Here is a 9,936-nt window from a genome sequence, read left to right on the forward strand (position 1 = left end):
GTGGCTCCGGGACCACTGTGCCTCACAGGCCGAGGTGGGGCTGCTTACCCTTGCGCCCTGCTGACCTCCACCCTCTACTGGACCGTGATGTGGCCTCTCTGGGGGCCGTAGTCCTGCAGACCCTGAGACATCCACTGGTCTCCTTGATGAGCTCATCCCTTGGCCTCCACAGTGGGCAGACAGGATGACTTCCCACAGGCCAGCTCCCTGCAGTGGCCTGAGCACTGGCTCTCGCTCTTAGCCACAGCACAGAATCTTTTCACAGCTGCAGAACACCCATGGGGCTCGCGGGGCTGAGCTGCCTCACTGCCAGCTCCTGCGGCCACAGGCCCTGGGCCCCTCCCTCTGGCCTCTGAGCCGTGCACCCTGGAAAAGTTGGATCCCTACTGGGTTTAGGAAGGTGGACCCTGCCAGTCAGCCCAGGAGGCAGAGCCAGGGTGGAACAGCCCCGCCCACCTCGACCCCACCCTCTTGGTGGAGAAGGGAAGGCGCCCAGACCAGCACCTTCTCAGAACCCAGGCTGGGCCCCACCTGAGACTGCAGGGCCTGCACCCTGCAGCACCTCCGCGGGCAGGGCAGGGTCAGGCACGATGAGTCATATGGGTTTTGGGTTTCAGTGGCTGCCCAGCCCCTTTGCCAGGCCCTAATGGTTTCCAGATCTCTCCACAAGGATCTTCCCCCTTAACTCCCTGCACTGCTTGTCCCTGCCTGCTTCCCCTCCCTTGGCAAGCGCTGCTCACTCCGATCTTGCCAGAACCGGTCCTTGAGGGCTGGGGCCCCTCCCATTCACACTGGCACCCACACCCAGGCTGGGAGAAGTGAGTCCTGCAACCCGAGGAGCACAGGGATCTGTCCTCTTCTAAAGGCAGGACCACACAGCGGCAGGCACACTGTCACCCATGGCCAGCCACCATGGTCGATGACCTCAGCCCCCACCCCCAACACCAGATAGGTATGACCCCTCCTGTGCAAACAGGCACAACTGCAGGGCACCCCACAACAGCACCTCTTCCAAGGTGTTTGGTTCCCCCTGCAGCCCAGCATCCTCCATCTTTGTCTGACCATGGGGCTTTCACCTTCGTCTAAACTTGAGCCACCACTGACCCAGGAGTCGGCCTCAGACCTGATGTCTTTGGTGGCCACCCAGCCCACCTCACCAGGGCCAGGCAGGGCTGGTGGTCACCCTGCAGGCTGCAGCCTAGACAGTGTGGCGGGCGCCCACTGAGGCCCTGTGCCTCCCACATCTGCTTCCTGGAGCTCCCACACATGCTCCCACGCATCCCCCCACTGAATCCTGGGTAGGCCAAGGGAAGTCCTCACCAAGGGCAGGGAGGGAGCTGAGGCTCAGCCCCGGTCACTATACCCCAGACTGGAGGCTGTCTGCATTTGGCCTCAGACTACCTGCTCCCTCCCCATGCCCTCTCCCTGGCTCTTCTCCTCTCACCATTTCCAACCTTCCACCCCTCCTTGCAGGTCCATGGCCAACCTCTCTGTCCTGTTTGGTCAGGTGAGTGGCTGCGGGGCAGGGGCTGTGGTGGATGTGGCTTTGGGCTGCAGCTTCCCTGGGCATAGCCTAATGCCTGAGCCTTGGGCAAGGGCTGGGAGCAGGAGGTATCTGAGCCCAGAGTCCAGCCTGTCCCCATGGCCTGCTGTCCCCTCCTGCAGGTGGTGCGGGGGCTCAGCGCTGGCACCCGCGTCTTCGAGTACATGACCCTGAGCCCCTGCATCCCACTGTCCGGGGGCTGCCGTGTCCCCAGGGAGCACCTGCATGGCTCAGTCACCTTTCAGAACGTGTCCTTCAGGTCAGCACCACTGAGCAGGCATGGGGGCTCTGTGGGGAGGCCCGGCTTGATGCCCCTGGACAAACCTTGGGGCTACGGTGGGCTTCAGGAGGGCCCCAGGCAGCAAGCGGCACAGGAACCTGGTTTCATGGGGGTCCCTTGGTTCCTCCCAGTTATCCCTGCCGTCCTGGCTTCGAGGTGCTCAGAGACTTCACTCTGACGCTGCCCCCAGGCAAGATCGTGGCCCTCGTAGGCCAGTCTGGGGGAGGTAAGTGGAACCCGCACCCTCTGGCTGTCCCTGGCAGCCGTGTGGGCAGGGGTCCCCACCTGCAGCAGCTGCCCTGCCCTCCCTGAGCCGGGGCTCTCCCTCCACCGCCCTAAGGGCCCCTCCCTGGGACAGTCTGAGGGACCCTCGCCTCCCTGCCCACACCCTGACTCCAGGAAAGACCACCGTGGCATCCCTGCTGGAGCGCTTCTATGACCCTACGGCGGGCGTGGTGACACTGGATGGGCGAGACCTACGCACGCTCGACCCCTCCTGGCTCCGGGGCCAGGTCGTGGGCTTCATCAGCCAGGTGCGGAAAGAGCCCCCCCGCCAGCCCCACTCCTCTTGCTCCTTTCTCTCCCCACCTGCATCTGAGCTCACAGAAGGCCTCTGGCCTTCCCGGCTCCCTGGCCACCTTGGGTCCGAGGCCCCCCTGTTCTGGGGTCAGCTGCAGCCCCGCCCTCGTCTCTCTGGGCAGGGACACTTTTCTCATTCAAAGCCGTCTAAGCGGGTGTGTGTCTCGGGCTCCCTGGGACCCTCTGCAAAGCCAGTGTCCAGTGGTCCGAGAAGCCTGTGGTCATGTCGCAGTGGCCATCGCCCAGCCAGTGCCAGAAGGCCAAGCTCCAGCCCGAGTGCTAGGCCCTGTTGAGGTGGCGCTGCCCACCGGGGCCCGCTCTCCCCGTGGGCCTGTGTGCAGAGGGCACACTTGCATTGCCTGGGCACAGCCACCTGGAGCAGGAAGCCAGGCACAGGGTCCTCCACCCTGCCCCACCCTGCCTGCGTCCCAGCTGCTTCCCACTTGCTCCCTGAGAGAGAGTGCGCCCTCTGGGAGGCCTGCCCGCCTTCCCTTACAGGCTGCTCTGCGTCGTCACCTCTGACTTTGAACGTCCGGCTCTTCCAAGACCCTCCAAACAGACCTCCTGCCACACGTGACAGCCCCCAGGATTCTGGGCCAAGTCGGGGTGCTCTTGGTGAGCTCCGTCTCTGTGTCCCCACTCCCCCAGGAGCCAGTCCTGTTTGGAACAACCATCATGGAGAACATCCGCTTTGGGAAGCTGGGAGCCTCCGATGAAGAAGTGTACGCCGCGGCTCGGGAAGCCAACGCCCACGAGTTCATCACCCGCTTCCCCGAGGGCTACAACACCATCGTTGGTGAGTTCCAGGGACTCACCCTGCTGTCTTCGAGGTCCTGTGGCAGTGAGGATGGGGGACAGTAGGGTCCAGTATGACTGAAGACAGGGACAGTGAGAAAGACAGTCGCGCCCAGGAAGAACAGCACTGTGGGAAGGGGACCGAGACAGTCATGCAGGGACAGGAGACCAGGCCCATGTGGTTCAGCCACAGCGGACCAAGCAGACCCCACAAGGCAGGAAGGGCCAGGGTGTGACCGTAGCCTGGCCGTGGCCCCCCGCTTCCCTGGGGCTGCTCTGCCCTGAGGCTGAGCCCTTCCCAGAGCTGCCTCTCCCCGTCTGGCTCCGGTTTCTTCCTTTCCTGTGTTCTTCCAAGGTGCTCCCTCTGGGGCTATGCTGGGTGGCTTCGGTTGAGCAGGTCACTCTTCTGACTTCCCAGAGAGGGCTGGGGTCTGGGAGACCAGAACACGCAGTGTCCCGCCATGGACCGCACCACAGCCACACGCAGCCTTTGGTGTCGGCTCGGGTTCCTTTCAACCCCAGGGGCCGTGTTTGTCATCCAGGCCTTGGCTCTCTCTGGATGTGCCAGCACGTCTCGGGGTGCAGGACTATCGAGGGTCCTCACGCCTTTGCAGTCTAAAAGAGTTTCAGCCTCAGAGTCGTGCCCCCCCTCCCCCCGCCTGTCTTCTGCCCCTCCATCCGGGTCATAATCCTGCTGCATTCACGCTGACCTGCTGCGCCGTTCTACCTGGAGCTGCCACGACTCTTTGGGTGGCTCTTTCCTCCTACCTCGTATCTCGGTGCCCCCTGCTCACCTGGGGCATCTCTGGCCGTCCTTGCGGTGACCTGACCCTGTGCTGGCTCGGAGGCTATCTTCAGCTGGCAGGCCGCTGCTCTGCGTGCTTTATGGGTTCCAGACCCACCACACTCTGGAAACCAGTGACCAGGTGCCGAGTGTCCCCCACAGCAGCCGACACCCAGGAGCAGCTGAGCCTCAGACAGAAGGAGCAGCCTGCAGGGAAGGGCATCGGTGGTCCCCCAGGGCACTGAGCCCACTGTGTGCACGCCTGTCCCGTGCGAGCGTGTGTGCTGATCTGCACGGGTGTGGGCTGGGGAGCTGGCAGTGTCAACACGTGCAGTGCTGGGGAATGCAGAGGGGCCTGATGGGAGCTCCAGAAGGACCTCGTGCCCCAGGCCCTGCCCTTCCCTCCCCAGGTGAGCGGGGCACAACCCTGTCAGGGGGCCAGAAGCAGCGCCTGGCCATCGCGCGTGCCCTTATCAAGCAGCCCACTGTGCTGATCCTGGACGAGGCCACAAGCGCCCTGGACGCGGAGTCCGAGCGGGTGGTGCAGGAGGCCCTGGACCGGGCCAGTGCAGGCCGCACTGTGCTGGTCATCGCACACCGGCTGAGCACCGTCCGGGCAGCCCACCGCATCATCGTCATGGCCGACGGCCGCGTCTGGGAGGTGAGCCTGGGCCCAGGAGTGGGTTGGTGGCTTAGAGTCGGCGTCATGGATAGGAACAGGTGGCTCAGCTGAGCTGCGTGGTGGCCGGCCTGGTTCTGGGGGCTCAGGCCTCATTCTAGAAGCAGTGTTCCTCAAAGATCCAGGGGTTCCTGCTCCTGGGGCTAGTGCCGCCATCCCGTCGGCCCCCGGGGTAGGAGGAACGCACGTGGAAAATGCCCAGTGCTGCAGGGTGGTAGGCATGGGGCAGGGGCGGCCGCACCAGGCCCTGGCTAGGACCAGTCAGGAGCAGAGCTTCAGGGCGCTGGGCCCTGGTTGGAGCCTTGGGCTCTGTCGAGAGACAGGAGGAACCAGATGTCCTGTCAAGATGCAGCATGGGGACACGTAACCGTCCCAGATGTTCCATACTGGGCATCACCCCAGGAGGGACACTGGCCAGTGGCCGCTCAGGAAGACCAGCCCTCTGGGGCTCTGACCTGTGCAGGGCTGGGGTGATCGTCCCCCCTCCTGTGTTCCAGGCCGGGACCCATGAAGAGCTCCTGAAGAAGGGCGGGCTTTACGCGGAGCTCATCCGGAGGCAGGCCCTGGACGCCCCCAAAGGCCCCCGGAATCCACAGCACAAGGCCTAGAGCAGCCCTCTGAGTGTCAGGGCCAGGGTGGGGCCCACTGCAGGGAGCCTGGGGGACCCAACCCCAGAAGGGCCAGCGTGTCCCCTGTTCACAATAAAGCCTGGGCCGAGCGGCTGGGTAGTGGGAGGGTGGGGGACGCACTCCTGTCTGCCCCCGACTCCTTCCGCCAGGCTGCCTCCTCCTGCGTGCCCCAAGGCTGCTGGTCATTGATCCCCAGGCCCTGGGCTCTGTCCTCTCCCTTGCCCAGCCCCTCCCCAGCCCAGTTCAGCACCTGACTGCTACCTGCCAGCCTGATGGGAATTCAGACCTGGACTCCGCCTCTACCCCATCTAGGATCTCGCTTGTCTGGGCTGGGACTGACTACCACTCCTGAGTCCCCACTGCCCCCTGGGCCTGGGAGAAGGAGCCCACTGTAAGCCCACATCCTCCCTGCTCTAGTAACACAGTCCTGATTTCCATATTGCCCCACCCCCATGCTCAGTGGGACAGGGGCTAGCAGGGCTAGCTCTCGGGTCCAGGTGGGAAGGCAGGGCACATGGTGGTACAGCCCAGCCTGCCTGGCTGGCTGCCTGCCACTGCCCCACCTGTGTGCCTCAAGCCTTTCACCCCAGTGAGACTGGACCAGCCACTTACACTCCGAGAACACCCAGCTCCGAAGGACACAGGAGGGCGCAGGTCCCCACCCAGCGCTGTCAGCTGCAGAGCACACGCTGTTCCCATCAGGAGCTGTTACCGTCCACACAGCCCAGTCGACCCAACTGCCTTCCTGGAGTGCTTGGATGTGCTCGAGGACATGACAGGCTGGAGCCTCACCTGGAAAAGGGATTTGAGCACACAGCCCGAGGGATGCGAGTCCATGGCCCAAAGCTACAGACAAGGCAGGCTGGGCTCCAGTTAGCTTCTGTGAGGCCAGAAAGACACGTGGGGAGGGCCCTTGGGCCCAGGAGCAATCCGGACCTGGTGTCCTGCTGCAGAGGCACCAGCAGCCTTGCCTACACCCAGTGCTGATGGCCTCACACCTTGGTACTGCTCACACCACTTCCGTGTCCGTGTCGGGGACTCCATGAAGGCCTGCTCCCCAGGGTGAGGGTGGGGGTGCCTGTACTGCACCTTCACAGCCAGCTGAGAATTTGAACTCACCCCGCAGCTGCTGCTGGGAGCCCTGCGTGTACGAGGAAACTGGCTCAGTATGAGTGCAGGAGCCAGCGTGGACGTCTGGTCTCTCGTGGGTATGGGTTGGACCAGAAGCTGCTTGGGGACAAGCTGCCGCAGACCCCAGGGCCTTAATGGCCTTCCCCCTGACGATCAAGACTGCATTTCTGTCAGCGACAGCCCAGGCAGCAGAGCTGTGGGCCTTCCCCAGTAAAGCCCTCCTGGCATGGTGCAGCCCAGCATGGTCAGCTTCCTGGCCAACTGCCTGCCCCTCCCTCACAGGGCACCTGGCCAACGTGGGTCCCGCCACAGCTGTCTACACCCCAGGACAGCCCATACCAGATTCCAGTCTCCTTACAGCTCCGGGGGCTGCTCTGAAGGGCCTTCCTTTTCCCCAGTCCCCCGGGGAAGCAGTGCAGCCTCCTCTCAGCTTTGGCCCCAGGAGGCCGGCTGTACCTGTAAGAGTTCAGATGCGGTAACCTGTGGTAAAGCACTGAAAGATGACAATGCTACAGCCTTGGACAGTTGTCACATCTGTTATGCGCTTGTTTCTTGCAACACCGGCTGAACCTGTGATGGGAAATGGCAGGCACGTGGCACCTGTGGTGGTGGGCAGCTGCAGTCCAAAGCGGTGGTGGGTTTTGGTGGAACCGTTCCTCCTGCTCACGGTCAAAAGCCCACCACGGCCCAGCCACAATGGCGCCAGCAGGGTGGTGCTGCTCCACGGTGGCTGAGCTCACGTGGGAACCCGGGTTCAGCCCTCCCCACCCTAGACAGGCCTGGCCCGGGAGCACAGACCCGTGAGCCTCGCTAGCTAGGCGTCTGGAGCAGGAGGGTCGCCACGTGGTGGACCCTGTCAGAAATCTCACACTCATTTTATCTCTTGTTTTCCGTCAGAGGGCATGTATGCTCAACAGGAACACCGCACTTCCCAGTGGGGCGTGGTCACACCGCAATCCTCTCTTCCACTCCTCCATCCCATCGGGATTTGCGGCACATGTACCCAGTGTTTTTCAAGCCACCAGGGCCAGACCTAAACCGCAATTGCTCATGTGGGATCTGCTACCTTCACCACTAGGCTACAGGGCCAGCCCACCTCTAATTAAACAAATGATCCTGATCAGTTGCCTCAAAAGCTTTTGGGATGGGGACCAGTAGTTAGCGTAATGGCTATTTTGCTGGACTCCCATGTAGTCAACCACGGTTCAAGTCCCAGACCCGCTGGCTTAAACACACCAGGCACGTGTGCGTGTGTGCCCAAGATCCCAAGAGGAGAACGGAGGAGAAGGGATTGCGGCATGATCATCCCCCCGGGGGGTGATTTCTCGCTTTCTCTCTCTCTTTCTGGCGAGCACATGCGCCCTATAGCAAAAAAGAAAAAAAAAATTGGGATGGAGAGGCAGTAGAAATAAATTTCAGTAAGTAAATTAGCGTCCTGACAACCTATGAGGATGTGTTGCCAATTCCCAGATACACAGAGGCAGGAGAGGTTTGGTTTTTGGTTTTTGTTTTTTAGTTTGCTATAGGGTGTGTACACCCACCAGAGACAGAGAAAACGGGGAGGGTGGAGAATGAGAAATCACTCCCTGTGGGGTGACCATGCCACAATCCCTTGTCAGTTCTCTTTTGGGCGCACACACACATGCCCAACATGGTTTTTAAGTCACTGGGACTCCAACCGTGAAGTTGGCCATGTGGAATCCAGCTACCTTAACCTCCATGCTAACTGCTGGCCCCCACATGAGCTGTTTTTGTTTGTTTTGAGAGTTGCTATAGGGAGCATGTGCTCACTGGAGAGACAGAGACAAAGCGAGAATTCACATCCCCAGGGGATGGCCATTTGCAATCCCTTCTCCATTCTCTTGTGATTTGGGGCATGCATGCACATGCACCCAGGGTGTTTTATGCCACCAGGTCTGGGGCTCAAGACGCAGTCGATTACATAGGAGTCTGGCTACTTAACCATTTGCTGGTCCCGGCCCACATGTGCTTTTCACCAAACAGAGCAGGCCAGGTCCTGCTGTCTGCAGGCATTCTGAGGCTGGCCCTTCAGCTCTGCCGCACACCCCTGCCCCCGTGGGCCAGCCAGCACTGACCTTGCAAGCAACAGCCCTGCCTTCTGGGGTCTCTGCTCCAGTGGCTGCGAGTCCTCCCCACACCCCCTCCGTGTCATCTTCTCTAGGTCACCAGAAGTACCTGGTCAAGCCATCTTCCTCTCAAGGTGCCGGCTGACCCAAGGACTGTTTTAGAAGAGGCGGGCTCCACTTTCTTGCTGGGAGTGGGAGATTATGTCACTCCTAGGGGCAGTTCATGGCTTCTAACAAATTACGGATGGGGGGCTCGATAACCAAACCCAGTGCTCTGCGAGGCTGGTCACACGGCAGTGTTCTGGGTCCAAGTCAGGAGACCTCCCTGGGTACTCCCTGCCCTGGTTGCCTGAGGCTCAGGGTACCTCTCTTGTGTCTCTCACTCATGGAAAAAATACATAAAACTTAAACAAAACTGAAGTTTCCTAGGTACTGGATAGTGCATTGTCTCCAGAATATGTTAACTGAAAAGAGTAAGACAGGTCAGCGGGGGGTGGGGGCAGCAGGCGGTAGGGAGGTTAGGGTGACTGAACTAACCGTGCAGTTCGAGTCCTGGACCTGGCAGCTTGAAGATCACGCTGTGTGTGTGTGTGCGTGCATGCCTAAAATCCCAAGAGGAAATTGGAGAAGAGATAGCAGCGTGACCACCCCCTGGGGGTGATTTCTCACTTTCTCTTTCTGGCGAGTTGCACCCACCTTTTAGCAAAGTTAAAAAAGATGTGAAATCATAATACATTCAAGTTATTAGGGGAGACAGATGGGGCACCTGCGATGCTTCAGGGTGGCAGGGGCCCCCCCGAGACGTGAGGGTGGCAGATGGGAGCCCGTGATACCTGGGGGTGGCAGGCGGGCCTCCATGATACCTGGAGGTGGCAGGGCGAACCCACAATCATGTGACAGTGGGGTGTGAGTGGAAGCTGGCATCTGGCATCTGGATCTATCTAGAGATAGATTCTGGCCTCGGACTTAGGAACTGGAGGGTCCTCACCATCCAGTGTAGACCAGACTGGGGTGCAGAGAGAAGCGAGCCACTGATGCCATGCTCCCCCACACACACTTTCCAACTTGGTCAAGAGCCAAGTCCGCTCTGAAGGAGCCGTGATCCTATGAGGTCTGTGGGAAGCAGGACTCAAAGGCACAGAGAAGACCGAGGGTCAGAAACTGACCCCCAGGTCTGACATGCTGGGGCTGCAAGGGGGGCCTAGAGGCCCCAGAGGCATCCCTAGCCCCAACTTATTTCTGGGCTCCCCCCCATGCCCTGCAGGCCCCCAGGACCACTGCGGTTTCCTCCTGGCGCCTCTGGTCTCTGAGAGCCGTAACCCCACCACGCTGCACTAATGGCTCAGCCTGGGGCCCCAGGGACCTCCCCCCCCAGACAGCTCCGCCCCCCGCCCCCCTCACTGCTGCAACCCACTCCTCTGCCGCCGCA

At 61.3% G+C, this 9,936-nt stretch overlaps 1 protein-coding gene across 1 annotated transcript in view; it reads left to right on the forward strand.

The window, feature by feature from the left end:
* Window positions 1-6,942, forward strand: part of ABCB8 (ATP binding cassette subfamily B member 8) — a 13,951-nt gene extending 7,009 nt beyond the window's left edge. Inside the window, 7 exon segments of the mRNA XM_014588491.2 lie at window positions 1,474-1,507; window positions 1,666-1,802; window positions 1,955-2,049; window positions 2,223-2,356; window positions 3,051-3,198; window positions 4,392-4,642; window positions 5,158-6,942. Coding sequence (XP_014443977.1) covers window positions 1,474-1,507; window positions 1,666-1,802; window positions 1,955-2,049; window positions 2,223-2,356; window positions 3,051-3,198; window positions 4,392-4,642; window positions 5,158-5,268 — 910 coding nt within the window. The 3' untranslated portion in view covers window positions 5,269-6,942.
* Window positions 6,943-9,936: the final 2,994 nt, after the last annotated feature.

This window comes from Tupaia chinensis, unplaced genomic scaffold, assembly GCF_000334495.1.
Source record: "Tupaia chinensis unplaced genomic scaffold, TupChi_1.0 Scaffold000280_1, whole genome shotgun sequence".
Classification (NCBI taxonomy): Eukaryota; Metazoa; Chordata; class Mammalia; order Scandentia; family Tupaiidae; genus Tupaia; species Tupaia belangeri.